A 22,813-nucleotide genomic window follows, 5' to 3' on the forward strand; every position below is an offset into this window, starting at 1 on the left:
GTAGAAAAAAGGGAACCCTAGTACACTGCTTATTTGAATGCAGACTGATGCAGCCACTGTGGAAAACAATATGGAGTTTCCTCAAAAAAATAAAAATGGAACTCCCATTGGACACTGTAATCCCATTTCTAGGAATATATCCCCCAAAATCAGAAACACCCATCCAGCCGAAAAATGGTTTGGCTCAGTGGCAGACCTCAATGTAGTCATTTGGGTCCTTGAAAATCAGAGAACTTTCCTGGCTATGGTCATGGAGATTAACTATGCAGATTTTGAAGATGGAAGAAAGAAATATGGGTGGTCTTGAGAAGTTGGGAAAAGGTAAGATTTCTTCCCTGGCATCTCTGGGTAGTGATACAAGATTTTTGGGGTGGAACAAGGTGTGTTTCCCTGGACAGAATGGCTTCCCCAGACTCTTGTCCATCGGGGTAGAAGAATGAAACCATGGATGGAAGATGGTATAGCAAAAGTGGAAATTTATTGAAGAACAAGTACAGACTCCCATGAGGGGAGGGGGAAAGAGTCCCACAGTTCCTTTTTCTACTGGTTTATAAATGGTGCCGTTTTTGTGCCTTGGATATGTGAAGCCCTCCTTTATTTTGTAAATATAGATACCTTGGGCCACTCCCAGTTCCCTTATCTTAATGAAATATAACTTCTGCCTTTCCCTTGTCTTATGGAAATGTAACTTTTTGCAGCTCAATATCCTGTGCTTTTTCCATGGATCCCTTTTAATTTTTAAAAATTACCTGAACCTGCCTATTTCACCCCTAAAATTCCCATTTCAGTAGGAACAAAATCTTTATAACAATGTCCCAAATTATGTCCCAATTAAATATTTGTTTAGACTTAGTGGGACAAACACTGGTGACTTGGAGTCAGCAATAACGGCCTATCCCCTGGTACTTCAATGCCTGGATAGCTGAGCAGAACCAGAACACATGACACACAAGATAGAATCAGTATGCAATCACATAAGGTTTATTTACCTATTCTTAGTAGGTCCTAGGCTCCAGCAAAGGCCACCTGGTGATGCACCAAAGGACGATGAAAACAGACAGGCAGGCGGCCACAATTGGTTCAGGCTCACACAGCAGAGCAATCAGAAGCTTGTCTCTCAGAGCGACATGGAGTCCTCCTCTCATCCGGCAGGATACCTCAACTGAAGATGATCTTCAGGTTATAAAGACGGTGGTAAACAACTTGTGTCCTTATCAGTGGGGGCCAGACAGTGAGCATTATTGCTGGGAACAGGGTGTTTACACTTTAAGGGCATAGAGCTTTTACATCAAGATATTGGGGTGTTCATTAATTTTGGAAGTTACAGAGTATTGGGGGTTTCCATTCAGCAAACATTTCACACAATAATTATTTCATACATTAGAGGGGTTACATTACTATAACAAGGATCTTATCAACTTCTAACTTAGAAAAATCCTATCTAATAATAGAGTGATATGCAAATTAAGCATCACTAGGGAACAAAATGGCAGTGCTCTTAGACACAAGATGGTGGCGCCCAGTCCTCTCAGGCCTGCCGTAGACCGCCAGTCTCAGGGAGGGCTGCTGCTGAGAGCTGGCAGTGCAGCCCAGGCTGTAGTCTTGGGAGGTGGCCACACCCGCTGGAGCCATCTGCTACTAGCCTCGGCTGTGGATCCCTGGCTCCATCTGCTCCCAGCCATGGCCCTGGCCTTCTAAGTGGGAGGCTCTTCCCCCCTCCCTTCCTGCAATCTGCTTCCAGCCCCAGCCCATAAGCCTGGGAGGTGACCAGTCCCCCCTCCAAGCGATCCACTTCCAGTTGGCCATGGGCCTGGGAGGCGGCCACACCCTCCAGCACTATTTGCTTCCAGCAGTGACCCAGGTTGTAGGCCTGTCAGCTGGGAGGTACCTTGTCCCTCTCAGTCTGTTTTGCTTCCAGCTGCAACCATGGCTGTGGGCCTGGAAAGCAGCCATGCTTCCTGGGAGAGATCTGCTCCCAGCTGTGGCCAGAGCTGTAGGCCTGTCAGCTGGGGGGTGCCAGTGCCCTTCTCAGAGCTTTGTGCTTTCAGCAGCAGCCAGGACTGTGGGCCTGGGAGGCAGCTAAGCCCCTCTCAGCATGTTCCACTTTCAGCCGCTGCCAGGGGTGAGGCCTATTGGCTAGGTGGCACTCGCGCCCCTCTCAGGGCAATCAGCTCCCAGCCGTGACCTGGGACATAGGCCTGTCAGCTGGGAGACCCCTGCGCCCTTCCCAGCATGTTCTGCTTCCAGCTGTGGTCAGGGCTGTGGGCATGCCTTTCCCTTGTGTTCCGCTTTCAGCCGCCTTCATCTTCTTCTCAACCTGCAAAACTCCAACTTGATTCACCTGTAAAGGGAAGAGAATAGGACAGGAAGTTCCCAGGAAATGGTGACAACTGGTTGCAAGCGTGGACTGTGCTGGAGCTGTGTCCACAGTACTGTGGGAACACTGAGGAAGGAGCAAGCAGATCTGGCTGCAAGGATGGGGAGAGGACCATAGAGACCTGGCCAACCCTCAAAGGGCCCAGTAGAGAGGATTGAGATTATTAAGAGGAGAAAGGCATCTTGGAAGGAGTATTTCTAGCAGAAGGGGAAAAATGGGCCAAAAGTTTGTGGGAAAATAGGTAAGTACAGTGATACCATGTTTCTCCAAAAATAAAACATCCTCCAAAAATAAGACCTACTTATAGGTTTCCTTCTGAGTGAAATATAAGGCATCCCCCAGAAAATAAGGCCCCCCTAGGCTCTGTCTCAGAATGAAAATTAATTTACTATAAACTGGTCTCTAGAGCTGCCCGACTGGGGTCTAGCAACCAGTGATGTTATGCAGAGTCCTGACATCGGAGTGAGCGGTGAGCATGGGGCGGGAGAGAGGAGGAGACTTTCCCAGATGGGTGTAGAAGAACAGGAGGATTAGAGCAGATGGGATGTGGCGAAGGTGGTGAGTGCTGGTCTGTCTCTGGTGACACTACCCGATGCTCGCAGCCGCCCTCATGATGACTGAAGGCTCCAGCTCAGATCCAGACCCCAGCAAGCCCAGTGACAGTCCCCAGGCAGGCCCCAGGGGGTAAATGTCTGATAAAGGGGTAGGGGGGATGTCTGGTGAAGGTGTTCAGTGGCACAGGGGTGGGGGGAGGGGGATCACTTAAAATGACACAGGAGGATCAGAGGGGGCAATCAAAATGACACAGGAGGATGAAAAGGGGTTACTAAAATGGTAATCCCCCCTCTTATTCTCCTGTGTCATTTTAAGTGATCCCCCTCCACCCACCTTGATACCCCAATTCCTTTTTTTTACTCCTAGAAATGAGCACAAAAAGAAAAAGCTACTCCATGGAGTACAAGAAAGGAATCGTGGAAGATTCTTGGGGCCAAAATCTTACTGCTTTCTGCAAAGAGAAGATGTTGAGTATCCGATTGGTCCGAAAATGGCGAGCAGAGTATGGTAACCTCATTGAACAAGTGGACAAGGGAAATGCTAAAAAGCACAAGTGTGGATCAGGTCGGCAACCTTACTTTCCGAGCTGGAAGACCTGATCTGTGAATGGGTTGTTGATAGGAGAGCAGAGGCTTTGGTTGTGAATAGGGCTCAGATTCAAGAATTTGCCCTTGCAATGGCACCACAGTTTGACATAGCCCCCGAAGACTTCAAAGCATCACAACACTGGCTGGATAATTTCCTTCAGCGAAGTGAAGTGTCTTTCAGAACATCTACTGGTACAACATTGTTTAGGTTGGAAGATACTCAAGTTATTAAGTGAGCACTTGCATTCAAGTCCTTTATTGATGATGCTGACTTCTCTAAATACAATCATTCCAACATGATTGCTATGGATGAAACTGCAGTATTTATGGGCCAATCATCTCAAACAACAATTGAACAGCAGGGTGCTTCCTTAGTGTACATTCCCTCCACTGCTTACAAAAGTGCACGTGTTTCCTGTATTTTGGCAATTCGTCTGGATGGCACTAAAATCCCACCTTTAATCATTTCTAAGGGCAAGAAGGAAAAGATTGAACGTGTTTTGAGCGTTTTTATTCTTGAAACTGAAAAAGCCTGGGCCACACAAGGCCAAAGAGGTCTGCTAGTCTGGAATGCAGCCAGCACTCACCATGCTAAATACATGAAGACATTTCTTCACAAAAGAAAAATAGATCAGATAATGATTCCTGCAGGAATGACGGCCTATCTCCAGACTCTTGATATTGCAATAAACAAGCCAATCAAAGACAATTTGTGCATGGAAATTAATTACCACATTGAAAATAGAATGGAGAGAAATCAGTGTGGAAACTTACAAAACCTAAACTGCAAGAAGTTGTGACTTGGGTGAAGAATTCATGGGAGAAAATCACTGACAGTTGCATTGCAAATGCACTGTGAGCAGGCTACCTTGACAAGGAGTACTCATTTAAAGACAGTGCTATTGCTAAACATGAGAGATTTGGTCCACTGATTCTGAAAGAGATGGAGTCACAAGAAATTCACCAGGAAATTCAGGAATTGGATTGTTATGATGATGATGATGACATGATTGTCATTAAATAAATGAGTAAATTCTTGATACTGTAGGATTCACAGTTTTTCTGGTTTGTGTTGACAACTACCATACTAAAGTACCGTATACAGGTAATAAATTTCCTTTATTTTTATTTAACAATAAATGTGTACTGTATTCTTCTTCATGGAAAAATAAGACATCCCCTGAAAATAAGACCTAGCGCATCTTTGGGAGCAAAAATTAATATGAGACACTGTCTTATTTTTGGGAAAACAGGGTAGACCTCTATGTGAAAAAGCCTTCCATCTTGACACCTACATTATTTAACAGACTTGGCTCCAATTGACTTTGCCTTTTCAAAATAATTTTTGGACGGAAAGATGGACAGTTGATTACATGTCTATTGTTTATAAAAGAAAAGGAAACTTTTAGAAAATATGAAAAAGTGTGAAATCACCTATAAACCTTCTACTTATACAAATATAAGCCCAACAACTACATGATATCACCTTTCCAAAGTCTCATGAAATTTCTGTTTAAGGAGTTTATTTTATGGCACTTTTAGTTTGGGTTTACATTTTTACTGGTTTGTCAAGACCACGGCAGGTAGACTGTCCAATATGTTAAAAGAAAAAATCCTATCTAATAAAAAGGGAATATGCAGGGAAGGGCAGTTGTGGATGATCGGACCAGCAGAGGAACAGTTAGGCATCAATCAGGCTGGCAGGGGAGTTGATAGGGGCAATCAGGCAGTCAAGCAAGCACTTGGGAGCCAGCAGTCCTGAATTATGAAAGGGCAGTCTATGTTTAAACAGGCAGTCAGACATCTCCTAAGGGGTCCCAGATTGGAGAGGATGCAGGTTGGGCTGAGGGACAACCCCCTCCCCCCCAAGTGCATGAATTTTGTGCACTGGGCCTCTAGTTAAGATAATAAATGTGAATTGTTTTCAACCATGAAGTCTGAAAATTTGTTAAAGCAGCAATAGAAAACTAATGTATACTGTTATGATTTTTTGAAAAAATGATCATCTCATTTGAATGAAGAAACAACCAAAATAGTGAATTTCAATTTATTTTAATGAGAAGTGGTTTCCTTCCTTATGTTTAAGAGCACTATATCCACAATACTCTACTGTCCTGAGAAGATGACATTTATCTTATAGATGAAGAAATGGAAGTTCAGAGAGTTAAATACATTCATAAGATAACTCAAATGATCAGAATGTTCCTAGCACTTAAAACCCATTTTCTCTTCCAACACATTATCTCAAACACTTTCCAACAGTCCCTTGTTCATTATATATGCTTATGAAATACAAATAAGATTGGAAGTAGGATGATTATGCACAACTTCCTTTTGGCTGCCTGATTTCCTTTTGGCCTTTTGCATTTAGGAAACAGGTGCATTTGTACGGTCATATTAACACAAGAAAGGAAAAGAACAAAATAGTTTAATCATAATAATCTGCTGAAGTCAAAACAAAATTGTTTGGCCTCTGAGAGTTTCCACATTTCATTTTAAAAAAACAACAACAACAACAAAACAGATAAATTAGTGATTTGCTTTTTTAAAAAACTGCATATATCGGCCATGTTGAAAGATGATGAATATTGATATCCTCTTCTGCTTTTCTTGTTCCTTTAATTTCTTGTTGGTGGGAAAGATGAAATAATCAGAGGCATCAGGTGTAGGATGCTCATTAAACTAATTAACAGTTCTTTGGGGAGCCTCACTAGCCTCCCTCTTTTGTCCAGCTTCTGGCAGGAAATTGAGTGACCAGGCGGTACTCTGGTGTTACTGCTTTGCCAAGGGCTAGTGGAGGTTGGGAAAGGACTTTAATTTCTCTTTTCTAGATCCTCAACCTCTCAGCTCATATTTCTTTTATTTCCTTTCACTTCCCTTCAAATGGCTATATTTGATCATAGAGAATCTGGTAAAAGACAGCATATTAGCCGAAACCGGTTTGGCTCAGTGGATAGAGCATCAGCCTGCCGACTGAAAGGTCCCAGATTTGATTCAAGAGAATGTACCTTGGTTGTGGGCACATCCCCAGTGTGCAAGAGGCAGCTGATCGATGACTCTCTCATCGATGTTTCTAACTCTCTCTCTCCCTTCCTCTCTGTAAAAAATCAATAAAATATATTAAAAAAAGACAGCATATTAATATTACATCTTGAGGTCTAAGGTTCAGATTCAGTAAGTTCTATTGCAATCTGACTATCTTGCTTTAGTAGTAAGATGCCTTGTTCTTTTATATTAATTTTAATATATAATTGCCTTACCAAGGATATATGAGGAATTTTTAGGACCATTGCAGAGTCTGTCTTTCTTGGCCATGTTGTTCACTGAATGTTATCCTTTATTAAGTGGCTTGTATTTTGCTATAAGAAGAGCACTGCAGGGCTATTTATTTCCTATATCTACAGAGTATAAAAGCAGTCCAATGAAAGGAGGAGTTGAGAGTGAGCCACTGGATGATAGGAAGTGGGAATATTTGTTTGTTTGGGCTATGTGGCAAGTTCAAAGATGAAGACTTTTGTTTTCTGAAACCATGGTGAGCATTCTGGTGTTATGTCAGACATCAGGGTTTCATGCAGGTTGTAAACATTTCCTGCTGGCCAAGTATGTTTCTATAATGGGAACCCAGTAGGTTCTCTGATACTTGCACTATAATTGTGCCAAGAGTTCCTGTATTCAACCGGGGAGGTTAAAAGTCAGTCTGGTTTCGCAGCTGCTTCTGGTAAGAATCAGTTTTCCAGAATCTTTATAAATATGCATTTATACTCAGACAATCATTAATCACTGGTCATCATCTCACAGGGACATTGTGGAGTTGTCTGGAATGAAATTGGAAGTACTCCTCTCTGTGTGTATATGTAATGGTGATGACTAGGGTGCTCATGGACACTGACAATGATAGGACCATTAATGAGTATAAATCACCATGGAGTTTCATATCACAATTTGTTCAGGCATATGGTAAGGTGGAAATGAACAGATATGAAATGTTTAAATGGCAAACTTATTCTTTCTTTAGAGTAAGTTTAGAAATTGTTTATCTTCATTTTGATTAATCTTCATTTGGCACTAGTTCCCAACACTTTCATTTTCTTTTTCTCAATCTCTCTTTTAAGTAGTTATTGATTTATAAACTAGTACTTAAATGCAAGCAAAATGGAGAGACTGGTATAAAGCAATCCTATGGTGAAAAGAAACATCTTTTTGAGATGCAAAGAAAAACCCTCTAATGGATGTGTTTAATTAGTTGTGTTTTTTATGCTTCAGCGAGACATGGGGGTACCCTCTATTCCCTTACAGTTTTGCTAATTGTGCCCTAACAGATAGTATGAGCTGTCTTTGATTAACCTATTTCAGACCTTGCTCTGTGATCTAGATCACAAAGTTGACATAGAGAATTATTTTATTTTCCTTGATAAAAATAGCCTGGAATGGTAGAACAAATGTAGAAGATTTTACAAGCATTTGAAAGAGGAGATCCCATGAGCTTGTCTAACTGCTAGTAAAGTGTGCCATGCACACCTCTTCGCAGGGGGCAGAGGAGAGCTTTAAAGAAGGATATATCCAGGCATCACAAATATTTTAAAGATATCATAACATTCTAAGGAGAACCAAAGTGTAACTTAAAAAAAAATAATAAAAAGCACAACATAAATGGTGAAAGTTATATTTATCCAAGTGCCTTAATTTTTCTGGGAGAATGTAAATAAGAAGATATGTCTATTAGAGTCATAATTAGAGAAGGTAAAGCCCCTTCAATGTTCTCTTTGATACTATCTTCACCCAAAAATGATAAGGAAAAAATGTGTAGTTGTGTTCACACATATGAAGATTTTAAACTTTTAATAAGAGATAATAATTAAAAGCTTCCATCCATATTATATTTTTTAGATTGACAGTTGTTCAACACTCTAAACTTTAAGCCCTGTATATTATAGTCATTGATAAGCATTGATGAACATAGGCCTTCTTTGAGTCTAGATGTATAAGCTTTTCTTGTTTGTAAATAGCATTCATTGAAAATCTTGAGGGTTTTTTTGTATAAATATAAAGTTTATCATATAATGATATGATAGTCTATAGTCTATAATCATATGGTATTGAATATGTAAAATGTGGCTAGTCTGAATTGAGATACGCTGTAAATATGAAATATATACATTTTAAAAATGTAAAAGATCTCAATAATATTTTATATTTATTACATGTTAAAGTGATAATAATTTGGGTATATTGGGCTTAATAGAAATATTAAAACTAATTTATTTCACTTTTTAATGCAGCTATTAAAATTTTAACTTACAATTTAATTTAAAATTACATGGGTAGTTCACATTATCTTTCTATTGAACAACACTAATCTAGAGTATATTTGTATTTCTACAACTTCAGGCACTAGAGTAGCTTTAAAAAAAATAAAAGGAACAAATGAGATTTTAACCCTAAAGATGAATATACTTTAACTTAAACATGTAGAGAAAAAAAAAATCAAAAGAGAAGAAATGAGGCAATAAGAATCCGAAAGACAATAGAAATCAGAAGGGTCATGTGATAAAACATGAATGCAAAATAAGGAGTACCATGGTACAAATATGCACAAAGCTACTATCCTCATCTTGGTCTGCAATTCCCTTTTACTTCATTTGCAGGCAAATTCAGCAAGGCCAATGACTGCACCTCTGCTTATGAAACTTTAGGTGGAGTCACTTTGATGGAACAAATTGTTATTATTAAATATACTTCCAGCTTTTTATATATACCAAAGTGGTCATTGCCTATATTTTCGTTATTCTTCTTTGTTGGCTTCTTCCATGTGCTGTGCATCAGCCAAAAAATCTAAGTATGAAACATCAAAGCAACTTGACAAATCTGCAGGCTCATATCTTATCCCAGGCTGAACCTTCACAGTTATATGAAGAAATATAATAAAAATTGATTCTGCAAAGATACCTAAGCCCTCACCCTTCCTTACATGCTCAGGATAAGAAAAAGATATATACCATCTCGAAATAAATTTCTACAGCTCTCCTGGCCTTGGATGAGTAAAAAAAAAAGAACGTAGTTTTTAGTTTTATGGATCTTTTAGCCTTCACTAGCACCAATGTCGAGGAAATTAAACAATCTTTATTTTAATTATACAGGAATGTCAGTCAGTGTACTAATACAACTACAACTCATTCCACTCATGCCCAATGAAATTATCTACTGTGAAGGATTAGCTGCCACATTCAATAGTAAGGAAGCTCTTGTTTTCCAATAAGGAGGTTAATTGGCTTCAGAGAAACACATGTACAGAGCACATAGGCCTAATCTTGGTTTTGAAAAGGTCCTATATGAGGGAAGTTAATGTTTCCTGTTTATTAGCTGTTTTACAACAATAATTATGCTTACATGGTTGACTCTGATGTGTCAGTATAACAGCTACTTAATGTACCCTCTACACCTGTGTGCAATTGAGTTTGTCATTCCACATAGTCCTCACTGCTTGCTCATTGGATGTTATTTCCTGTCTGCAAAGGGACTAAAGTGCCTAAATGGTGGAAATTCCAATGTCAAAAATGGGCTGCCTTTCTAAGACTTTTGTTTTTAAATTTTAAATGTAACCATATGTTCTACAGATTTAACTATGTGATTAAAAAATAGAATAACAAAAGTAGAGAATGTTTTCTATGCTATAAGAATTTTCCCTGTGTCTCGTGCATACCCGTTAGGGAGGTGCTTCTGGAGATTTAACAGCATACAAAGTCTTATTAAACTGCTGGTTCTGATTGGTACGTCTGAGAAGTAGAGTCATGATTTTCATTTCCTACAAGCCCCCCAGGACTACATGATCTTGGTTCATGGAGCAAAGTTTGAGAACCAAGTCATTGGGCTACTTAAGACTTTAGTCATTATGATAATTACTCACAAATATTTACTAAAATGAAGGTAAGTTATTATTTTCTGGATAGCAACTATGCTTTCTATTTCCCTTGAAAAGACTCGTAAAGCTTGGGTACAGTGTGGCTCTGAACATGCAAATCTAATAAATTTTGTGAAGGTATTTTGATTAGTAGATGATTAGTATTATAATTTACTAATAAGACCTATTCTGACCAGGAAGATGTTCGAAATCACATATAGTAGTGTTGAAAACAAGACGAAAGAACCCTGCCTGATGTGGCTCAGTTAGTCACTGGTGTACCACAAGGTTGCCAGTTAGCTTCCTGCAGGGCACATGCCCAGGTTGGGCTCCATCCAGCTGAGGTGTGTGCTGGAGGCAGCTAATTGATGTTTCTCTCTCATTGATGTACTGATGTTTCTCCCTCCTTCCCTCTTCCTTCCTCTTACTCTAAAAATCAATAAAAACAAATTTTTCAAAAAGACAAAATAACCCAAATAGAATCACTTATGCTAAGCCCCACTTTAGCACACTGAGACAATTACAGTTTCGAATCTTCCAGAAATGAAATCTTAATTAGTCAAGCAGGAATCACCTCTAATCGGCACTGATCAGTTAGGCCAGCTGTCATCCCTTAAAGGAGAGTAAACTTTGAATAATCAATCCTCTTTTTTTTCATGTAGTGTAACTTCCTTTTTCTTGCTCTCTTATAACTATAACAGTTTTTAGTTTTGTACAGCTCCTCAGAACTCCTTCCTTTTTGCTAGATTGGATGCTTCCCAATTTAGATTGATTTTTGCTCAAATATAATTAAAAGTTTTAACATGCCTCAGTTTATCTTTTAATGATAGTATGTCTTGAAATAGAAAACTAGGGGACATGATAAGTAAATATGACAGTGGAATTTCTAACTGAAACAATTAAGTTTATTAATCCCTTAATTTTCAATCTTTCACTTTACCTTCAATTCTCTCACCCATAGAATTTTTATTCCAGTTTGCTTGGCTCACTTCATCCTGAGGGCATGCTAATCAGATTTCAAATAGCTCTTTAAAAATGACACTATGTCAAAAAGTCAATTGATGTCAAAAGCAAGGATCTGGAACAGTAACAATCCCCAAGACTTTGAATTTCTTTAAGTAGAAGAGAGTACTCTCCCTTGCTAAATATTTTTGATAGCTATAAGAAATATTAATATCAGTTCCTAAAAAAATGAGGGCCAGGATAAAGAGTTTATGTAAAAGTGGACTGAAGGACAATCACCAGGATGATTTGATTTCACCATGTAAATTTTTAGTGATCACTCTAAACTAGCAACTTTTCAATTAAATTAAATCTGTCGTGGTGGAGAAACAGTGCGGCCAACGGGCCCCACACAGAGATTCGGCTGTAAGTAGTCAAGTTAGCACTTTTAATTGAAGACAAGCTGTATTTGTTTAAACCATTGCTTAAATAGCATTGCATATTTTTATTCCCTTGTAGGCACACAATTAAGCAGTGCAAGTTTAGTATTGGACTATTCATTTTTCAGTCTTTCTCCTATCTCTATGTCTACCTTAATGGCAGTAAAGCTGTAAGATAAAATAATCTTTTCTTTCTTCTTGCTCTCTCTACCATGTTATGAGAAATTTTTGTCCTGGAGAATATTAAGTCTAAATTATCTCTGAGCCCAGTTCAAGGCCAGGACTTGAAGGGAACAGTTTAAAGCAGTAGGATCCTGTTAAACTATCATACCACAAATCTATTATGATATAAAAGACAGGAAATAATGCATCCCTCTCTATTTCAAACTCTAGTGACATGACACTATTATTATAGAATAAAGTACCTTCTTTTCAAGGTTGTTCTTAAGAGCTGTACATTTCAAGAGACTTTGCATTATTAACAAGGTTTGTATTATTAAAAAATCATGGAGGTCATAAATTAATGGCATCAATATTCCATGGAACTAGAGATTTGTGTTTGGTTAGAGACATTCTTATTTCTATTGATCTAAACCCAGACCCTTTTTTGACTCCTCAACACTCTAGCAATTTGGATTGGCTGTCACTAGTTCAGTAGTACAAGTACCAGAACCTAGCTTTTGGGGCCTCAGTTATCTCATGTTTTTCTTTACCTCTTCTTCCTCTTCTCTGTTCTCTTTCTCTGTCTCTCTCATTGTGATTTAATTGGGAAAAATTGACATTTTCTGCTAAGTGAGGTTACACCCAACTTAAGTCTCACTTCCTTTCATCCTTCTCTACTCAATGTAATATTAAGAACCTTAGGAGGGGCAGGCCTCTACATAGCAATATTTTATTGAGGGCAGCTGCCCTGAATTCCTTCAACTGTTGAATGTCCATTGATTTAATTCAGAATTGAATCTGAGGCTAATTTTTCTTCCATTGATGGATTTTCAATTTCAGAAAATATCTTAAAAGATGTCAGTAAGATATTTTATTGTTCATGTGTTGATTATAGAGTATGTATCTATTGAAGATTTAAATTTTCTTTATGAAGCTCTTTGTGCCATCCATCAGTGTGGTCAGACAACAATTAGAATTTTTAGAGATAATATAATAACTGGCCAGCCCACATGGATGAACATCACTCTTTGGGACATGATGCAGCTTATAAGTTAACCTCCTGTATAATACAGAGGGAAGAAAGAGAACTCTATGTTGGTGATGCTGAATTTTATTAGAGAATAACTGTTCACCTTCTGAAGGCTAACTTGAGCTCCACTATAAACATGCAAAACAAGAAAATTGCATGCTTTGGGGTATACTTCCTAAAGCACCATAAGGTCTATTTCAGAAACTAACTTAACAGTGAGTGATGCTAAATGCTACTGAGGAACTTGCATTATTTTGCACAAATGAATTGACTTTGTGGCAGCATATATAAATATTTCATTTGCTAAGTGTAGTTAGTTATCAGATTGCACATGAACAGACAGAATGACATATGAGAAGTTCCAAGAACACTGTGTAATAGGACATACAGCTGAAATATAGTTCTCTCATTGGCAAGCATTCAAGCTCAGCAAATGCAACTTTTTCTTTATTCTTTAATTAAGATAAAAATATTTTAAAATCAAATTGAGAACATAATTATATTGTCATTTTCAAGGATCAATGCCAAATTGGAAGTTAGAAACTACAGCTGAAGAGCCATCAGTCTCTCTAGTTGCTTGATGTTATTGGAATCTGTTGACAATTTAACACCTGACTTACCCCTAAATTAGCTATCTACTATTTCTCTTTTTCATTTTGGAGCTTAATTGACAAACTAGTTAAAAAGGAGAGAAAATAGAAAGCAAAATAATAATTTAAAAATTACAAAATCTCTGAAAATTAAACTGTTAACTCAACTGTTCATAATTTTCAAAGCAAAAATGAAAAGATTAGAAATATTTAGAATTGGAAGGGAAGGAATCATAAAAACAATTTAACATAAACCTTCTCCTAGGAGGTTTATATACAAATCTCTTGTAGATAAAGTGTCTACAGGATCATGAGTAGTTTGTCAGAGATAAGACTAAAATTCCTGCTTCGTAATCCTCTGGTCTTTCCAGATGTTCTTTCTGATCATTAAGAGACCTTATTTGTTTGTTTCTAAAATATTATTTGGGAGACAGTGTGGTTTAGTGAATCTGGGTTTTTGAATCAGTGATATTTAAGTTCACATCCTGGTTCAGTCTCATTTTCTTCATCTAGAAAATAAGTATAATTTTTAGAAATGGTTTAGTAGAGTGGGTACAGTGCCACAAACCTAAGGGGCTCAGAAAATTGTAATTAAGTCTTTTTGAATCTTTGAGGTCTGGGCACTTAATATGCACTCAATAAACAGTTCTGAAAAAATGAAGGAATAAATGAATAAATGACAGAGCACATAAGAATGAATAAGTGAATAAATGATAATAGTAAGAATTGCTACTAAAAGATAAATGCAAGAAGGAACTGAGTTTTTTCTTTGGATTCTTTTAATCTGTTAGAAATGCTTTTTTTCCCCTCTCTCTCATTCATTTGGTTTGTTCATTTGGCTTCTATAGGAGTTGAAAAATGACCCAGCGTATTGAATATCAAAATGCACTGTATCATTCAAAAATATATATCACCTCAGTGCAACCTAAATTAGAAAACCTAATTAAATACCTATCTTGCACTAACCAAACTCAAGCAGCAAACCTCTCCCAGGAACAGGCTAGTTTAATTAAATTTACTAAGTAATGGAGGGCAGTATGGCCTTGTGCCAGGATATTTCTTTTTATTTTTTAAATGAATGCATCCTCATACCATTTCAACAACCTGGTGAATCAGACTGCCTGCAAAAGTGGAGAGTCTTCAATATTAAGTTTTCTAAAGTGTGTTTAAGACCAGAGGAACAAAGAGGGCAAGAAGAGTTTGGTTGTTCTCTGTGGAAACACAACAAGAAACACTATCCTTTATGCTCCCAAGAGGCTGAACTTTTACTACAGGAAGGTCAGGATGAAGCAGTTGAATGATCATAAACAGTCTCTCTGCAAGCTCTCAGCCCATATCACTTCTTAACAAATAAAGCATGAAGAGAAACTTAGGTGGGAGTTTTTACTTTAAAACAGTCTAGTCTGAAGATAGAAAATATTTAGATGTTCTCTCTAAAGTTCCTTTAGCTCTCTACTTTTTTAAAAAGCAAAGGAATTATAGAAAGAATGAGATTCAATAGAGCTAATCTGTATGGAAATTTGTAAAGAAAAAATTTTTAATATTGTTTTTGCATTATAGAAGAAATACTTGCACACTAAAAAAGTTAAGAACCAAGGAAGAAATATAAGACAGGGGGAATATTTCATACTCTATTGACACATCCTGGTGGTTTTCATAATCTTTTTTGAAAAAAGTCAATACTTTTGAGACATAATTTATATACAATAAAACAATCTCTTATAAATGTACAGTTCAATTGGTTTTAATAAACATAAACGTAAGAGAGCAACCACCACCCAGGCAAAAAATTGGTTTCCCTTTTATATACTTTTATATAAATATAATTTAAAAAGGATATATTTCTTTCTGTATGCTTCTCTTATTCTTCTCTTATTCTTCCGTTTTGATATTCATTTATGTTGTGGTATATATTAGAGATTTATTTCTCTTTGTTTCTGAGAAGTATTCCATTATATAGATATATTACCATGTTTATCTATTCCCTTCTTGATAGACTTTTGGTCTTTAGTTTCTTACAATTATGAATATAATTGTTATGAACATTCATCACAAGTCTTTATGTAGACATATGTTCTTATTTCTGATAAATACCTAGGAATGAAATTGCTGGGTTGTATGGTAAATGGATATTAAACCTTAAAAAACTTGCCAAATACTTTTTCAAAGTGATTGTAAAATTTTATTTTTCCTATAATAATGTAACAGTTTTAGTTGTCCCAAAATACTGGCAACATTTGGCATTGTGCATTATTTCAATTTTGGCAATTCTATTAGATATGTAATGGCATTTTATGGTTGTTATTTAATTTGCACTCTTTGCTGAGTAATGATGTTGAACATATTTTCATGTGCTTATTGATCACTTATGTATGCTCTTTTGTAAGTCTTTAGTTCAAATCCTTTGCCAATTTTATTTTTTTAGATGTGTTTTTATTGATTTCAGGAAGGAAGGTAGAGGGAGAGAGAGATGGAAACATCAATTATGATACTCATCTATCCTCTGCCTCCAGCACACACCCTATTGGACATCAAGCCTGAAACCATAGCATATGCCTGACCAGAAATGGAACTTTGACCTCTTGGTTCATGAGTCAATGTTCAATCTCTGAGCCACACTGGCTGGGCTTTTCTGCCCATTTAAAAAAATGCTTCTCTTGTTTAGTTGTTAGAGTTCTTAATATATGCTCCATATAAATTGTCAGACATGTGTATTGTCAGTCCATTTTTAAAATCTGTGGCTTTGCCTTTTTATTAATAATGTATTTCAAAGACCATACATTTTTAATTTTGATGAAGTCCAATTTACCTTTTTTTATTATTTTTTATTAAAAAAAAAGATTTATTGAAATATCTGGCCAGGGCAGCCGCAGAGCACCACACGCAGGTGGACTCCACACGAGGCCTTTTTTTTTTTTTTTTTTTTAAGACTCATGTTCTTGTGTCCTCAGAAATTTTGCTTACCCAATGATATAAAGAATCTATCTTGTATTTATTCTAGAAGTCTTGGCAAAAACTCTAAGCAACACTTTATAGTATCTCTTAAAACTTAAATTATTTTTTCATTTATAGTTCTGGTTTGTTTTATCGTTTACTTTGTTTTTTTTGTTTTTAATTTCCCCAATATATTTACCTTCCAATAGTGTGCCATCATCATTTTTTTAATCTATTGTTGACAGTATTAAAGATATCTCCCTTTTCCCCCAATGGTTCCCCTCTACCAGGTCCCATCCCACATCAGGTCTTCACCACCCTACTGTCTGTGTACATAGGTAAAATCTTTGGTTAATCTCTTCCCTCTCTCCCCTCCCCCCTTTCCTCTGAGATTCATCAGTCTGTTCCATGCTGCCATGCCTCTGGTTCTATTTTATTCACCAGTTTATTTTCTTCATTAGATTTCTTATTTATTTATTTTGATTTTTAGATCCAATTGTTGATAGATATGTATTTATTGCCATTTTATTGTTCATAATTTTTATCTCTCTTCTTCCTCCCCTCCTCTTCTTCCTCTCCCCCCCTCCTCCTCATTCTTCTTCTTTTCTAGAATACCCTTATGGTGGTGATGAACTCCTTTAGACTTTTTTGCTTTGTGAAGCTCTTTATTTGACCCTCAATTCTAAATGAGAGCTTTGCTTAGTAATCTTGGTTGTACATTTTTACTATTCATCACTTTAAATATTTCTTGCCACTCCTTTTGGCCTGCAAATTTTCTGTTGAGAAATCAACTGAAGTCCTATTTACACTCCCTTGTAGGTAACTAATTGCTTTTCTCTTGCTTCTTTTAAGATTATCTTTTTGTCTTTAAGTCTTGGCATTTTAATTGTGATATGTCTTGATCAAGGCCTCTTTAAGTTCCTCTTGTTTGGGACTCTCTCTGCTTCCTGATTTGTAAATCTGTTTGTTTTACCATGTAGGGGAAGTTTTCTGTCATTATTTTTTCAAATATATATTTATTGATTTTAGAGAGGAAGGGAGAGGAGAGAGAGATAAAAACATCAATGATAAGAATTATTGATCGAGCTACCTGCTGCATGTCCCCTACTTGGGATCGAGCCTGCAATCTGGACATGTGTCTTTGACTGTAATCAAACCTGGGACCCTTCAGTCCACAGGCCAATGCTCTATCAACTGAGCCAAACTGGCTGAGATTGTCATTATTTCTTCAAATAGGTTTTAAATATCATTCTCTCTCTCTTCTTCTGGTACCCCCATAATGCAAATGTTGGTACTCTTACACTATCTTTTTATTATTATTATTTTTAAATATATTTTTATTGATTTTTTACAGAGAGGAAAGGAGAGAGATAGAGAGCTAGAAACATCGATGAGAGAGAAACATCGACCAGCTTCCTCTTGCACACCCCCTACTGGGGATGAGCCCGCAACCAATGTACATGCCCTTGACCGGAATCGAATCTGGGACCTTTCAGTCTGCGTACCGATGCTCTACAACTGAGCCAAACCAGTTTTGGCCTTTTTATTATTATTTTTTTTCTTTTTGCTCTTCTGATTGGTTATTATTTGCTCCCTCAACTTGTTGATTTGATTCCCAGATGCCTCCTCTCTACTGTTGAATCCATGTAAACTATTTTTTCAATTATAGTATGCTTAATTTCTGACTAGTCGTTTTTTATGTCTTTGACATTTTCTCTAAGATTCTTGAAGGTCTCATGAAGATCCTTGCATAACCTCATAACCAAGGTTTTGAACTTTGTATCCAAAAGTTTGTTTTCTTCCATTCTTTCATTGGTGACATGTTTCTTTGACTCTCCATTTTGGCTGCTCCCTTTTGTTTGTTTCAGTATATTAGGTAGAGCTGCTAATACTCTGCTACTGGAACTGGTAGAGTATTGTTGTGTGGTAGGTGTCCTGTGGGGCCCAGTGGCTCAGCCTCTCTAGGGGCACTCTAGGTGCACTTCTGTGTGGCTGTATGCACAGTCTTGTGGTTGAGTCTCAGTGTTGGCATCACTGAGAGAAGTTGACCTCCAGGTCAATTAAATGTGAGGACCAGTTGTGATTACAGTGGGAGAGCTGCTATGCAGGAAATATCCCTGTGGAACAGGACTTGCTTCAGTGGGGCTTTGGTGCTCATTGAGTCTGTCCCTTGAGTGTGTCACTTGTGGATAAGAAAAGTTGTAATTTGGTATGTACTGAACTTCCCCACTGGGTACACTGACTCTGGGACATCATGGAGGTGCAAAGTCAGCCACTTCCTGAGGGGACCTGGCAGGAGCTACAGAGGAATCTGCAGACAGCTGCTATTTGCTATCTGTATTAGTCATGGAGGTGCCCTCAGTGAGGCCCAGCTATAAAGCAAGGCAAGCCTGTGCTAGTGCCATGTCTTGGGTCTTTTAGTGTAGGTTTGGAGACACTGTCACCAGTTGCAGCTTGTTTGGAAGATTTTAGCAAAGTCTGAGGCCTGAACCAGGACAGGTCATTCATATGGAAAAGCTTTTGCAAACAGCTTGGGTGGGCTGCAAATTGGATGTGGTAGGGTCTCAGGGAATCCCCAGGGCAGAGAAAACAGTGCTCCAGGCTAATGGAGACTCACATATGGCTGCTAGTCAGCTCTGCAACAGGGGAGGTTCCAGCACAGGAACAATGACCCTTGTGAGCACCCCTATATGTGAGGGAGCCACCCCAAATTTCCGCCCTAATGTCAGACAACCCAATTTCTCATATGTGTTTGAGTCCCCCAAAGCTTCCTGATGCTGGGAGTCTAAGTTCATGCCCTTTAAATGAAACACCTGATCTCCAGCAGGCTCCATCTTCCTCAGCCATAATCCCCACTGGTTTTTACAGCATGTACTTGTAGAGAGTTCTCTTCCCAGTTCTGGAACCCTGGGCTCTGGGTTTGGTAAGGGGCTGTTTCTCACAGGCAACCTCCATCGAGATGATCTCCCACCAGATGGAAAAAAAAAAAAAAAAGCACATGTTTCAGACTAGATTGTTCTGTGCCTCCACCCTTCCTACCAGTCTCAGTGTGCTTTCTTTAGCTCTAGCTGTAGGACTTTCATTCAGATGGTTCTGGATGATGGCTGTTCTGTATTTTAGTTGTAATTTAAATGTGGTTGTGGAAAGTGGTGAGTATAGGCATTTACCTATGTATTTTACTCTTGATTTCTTTGATTTTTGTCTTATGTGGTGGTGATTTTTTTAGGCCTCCAAATATTTAAAAGTTGTCTAGATATCTTTTTAATCTAGATTTCTAGTTTAAATTCATTACACTTGGAAAAGATGCTCCATATATGGTATAAACTGTTTGAAATATTAAGACTACAGTATTTTCCGGCATATAAGACGACTTTTGAAACGAATAAAAGTCAACCAAAAATCGGGGGCAAAAGACCAAAATTGCACAATTACCTGCAGATTTGATGGCAAAGTAAGTCTTTTCTTTGAAGTGGGGGGTAGTCTTTTACAGTGAATATAGACCTACACCTTTGTTTTAACTGTAAAATTAGGGGATCATCTTATATGCCAGAAAATACGATATTCTGGCATTCTAGGATATGATTTATCTTGGTGACTGTGATCTCAGAAGGCAAAGATTAAGAAGAACAGAATAATATCAATTTTTATTTTTACTTTTGAATATGTTTACTTTTTCAATCTGAAATATTAATTGTCAAATATCAGAGCATAAAATTAAAATTTCTCCAGGAACATACATAATAAATTTAGGAATAAGAAATTGATCTACATGTAGCAAATTACGTGTTAATATTTGGGTATTTATCCTAATTCCAAAAAAATCAACAAAATTAACTTTGCCATGTCAAATTTCAAATTCACTTTTCTTCTCATATCTTTTAATAATAATAGTACTTTCCAAGGTGACACAGCTCAGTGCTTGAGTATTGACTTATGAACTAGGAGTTTATGGTTTGATTCCTGGTCAGGGCACATGCCCAGATGTGTACTTGATCCCCAGAGGGGGGCATACAGGAAGAAGCCAATGAATGATTCTCTTTCATCATTGATCTCTCTCTCTCTCTCTCTCTCTCTCTCTCTCTCTCTCTCTCTCTCTTTCTCTCTTTTCTTTGAAATCCATAAAAATATATTAAAGATAATAATATTACTTTACCAAGTTACCAAGTCTCCATATTAAGACCTTTAAAAAAAAAAGTGTTCCAAACATTTGGCAGATAATTTAGACATCATGTATAAGCAAAAAAGGAAGCTAATCTAACTAGAATACTTCAGAGTTGGCCAAATATGTTAATCCAACCTAATAAAAGAGTAATATGCAAATTAACCATCACTCCACTTCATAAGCCATGCCCACAAGCTACACCTACCAGCCGATCAAAACAAGTATGCAAATTAACCCCAAGCAAGATGGCTGCAGCCACAGAGAACAGGAGGGAGGCTTGGGTTTCTATGGCAACGAAATAAGCCAAGCTTTCTGCCTGCCCTAGCAGGCCTAAGCCTCCACTCAAGGCTACAAAGTTTCAATTATAGAAGGTAAACAAATCCAAAATAAAATGGTTGCTGCCACAGAGCGAGCAGGAGGCTTGGCTCCGCTCCAGGCTGCAAAATTTCAATTGTAGAAAGTAAATATATCCCAGATACCAGGGCCTCCGCTTGGGTCATGGCGGGGAGGGGGCTGCTTCACTATCTTCAATTTTTGGATTCTTTTTTCTTTTTGCTTTCCCGGTTGAGTATTTTTTGCTTCTTTGTATTTCAAATCTTTGACTTGATTCTTGCATTCCTCTAGTCTGCTATTGGGTTTCTGTATAATGTTTTTTATTTCAGTCAGTGTATGTTTAATTTCTAGTTGGTCCTTTTTCATATCCTCAAGGGTCTTGCTAAATTCAAGGGTCTCTAAGAAATTCTTGAAAAACCTTAGAACCATGGTTTTGAACTCTATACCCAGTCATTTGTTTTCCTCCATTTCTTTCGTTTGTGATCTGTTTCTTTGTCTCTGCATTTTTGCTGCTTCCCTGAGTTTGTAGGGTGGCTTTGTGTGCTAAGTGTCCTATATGGCCCAGTGTGTCATCCTCCCAATTACCTGAGGTGGACACTCATAGTGCACCCCTTTGTGAACTGTGTGTACAGCCTTGTTGTAGTTAAGTCTTTATTGTTGTTGGTGTCACTGGGAGAAATTGACCTCCAGGCTAATTGGCTGTGAAGAACTGCTGTGCTGGAGACATGCTTATGGGGTAGGGCTTGTTTCAGTAGGATTTTGGTGCTCACTGAGTCTGCCTCTTGAATGTGTCACTTATGGATGTGAGTAGTTGAGATCTGGTGTCATCTCACAATGACCATTAGATGCACTAGCTTCTACACTAACACCCCAATGGGATGTAGATCAGCTACTATCTGAGGCCACCAAGCAGGAGCTATAGCAAGAACTACAGTTTTCTCCTCTTTGTTTGGCATTTGCAGGTTTTGGAGCTGTCTGACCAGAGCTGCAGTTTGTTAGGTTAAGTTGCAATAGAGCAGGCCATTTATATGCAAAAGCCTCTGTGTGGATCTTGGGTGGGTTTGTAGGTTGTGCAGGGCAGGGTCTCAGGGATGTCACTAGGCTAGGGCATGGCAAACAGCAATGGCTGCCAGTCAGCCATCTCTGTGTCTCTACGTTTTCAAGTCCCCTCATCCTGCACCCCAGAGCAGTAAACAATGCTTTTTGCATGCACATCTGCAAAAAAAGTCACCCTCACTTTCTGACCTGATAGCAGATAGTCCAAATCCTCCCCATAGGAGTTTGGGTCCCCAGCATCTCCCCAGAAACTGGGGTTCAGAATAATTGGGATCTTGACTCTCTTTGGGTTGAAAAAATTAGGGTACCCAGTCACCCACTGCCAGTCTGATTTGCGTGCCTCTGTACCTCAGCTTTTCAGCACTTGTGCATGTCTCAATGCTCTTTTCTCTTTCCTTCTAGTTGTAGAACTTCCACTCAGCCAGCTTTCCTGTGGTTCTGGGTTATAGATGTTTTGTCTTTTAGTTGTAGTTTTGAAATTGTTGTGCAAGGTAGCAGTTTAGGTGTTTACCTATGCCACCATCTTGGTTTCCTTCCAGACACTGTTCTTTTAACCATTTTACTGTAAGCAACCTGTAACTCAGTAAACTGAGTCTTACATACATTGCACAGTCACATAAATAGTAAAGGAAAGAATCATGTCTTTCCTTTGGACCCAGAGCTATTTAACTCTAGTCTACTCAAAACAAAATGTTACTAATTCAATCTTTCCCTCACTCATTTGTTTATTCATTCATCACATTGAGT

At 38.1% G+C, this 22,813-nt stretch overlaps 1 protein-coding gene across 1 annotated transcript in view; it reads left to right on the top strand.

Moving 5' to 3' along the window:
- The first annotated feature begins 263 nt into the window (after positions 1–263).
- Positions 264–22,813, top strand: part of LOC118723719 (DNA-directed RNA polymerases I, II, and III subunit RPABC4-like) — a 47,440-nt gene continuing 24,890 nt past the window's right edge. The window contains exon 1 of the mRNA XM_045583794.1: positions 264–321. Coding sequence (XP_045439750.1) covers positions 264–321 — 58 coding nt within the window. The remainder of the gene's footprint in view (positions 322–22,813) is intronic.

Source organism: Pipistrellus kuhlii, unplaced genomic scaffold (genome assembly GCF_014108245.1).
Source record: "Pipistrellus kuhlii isolate mPipKuh1 unplaced genomic scaffold, mPipKuh1.p scaffold_m20_p_2, whole genome shotgun sequence".
Lineage (NCBI taxonomy): Eukaryota > Metazoa > Chordata > Mammalia > Chiroptera > Vespertilionidae > Pipistrellus > Pipistrellus kuhlii.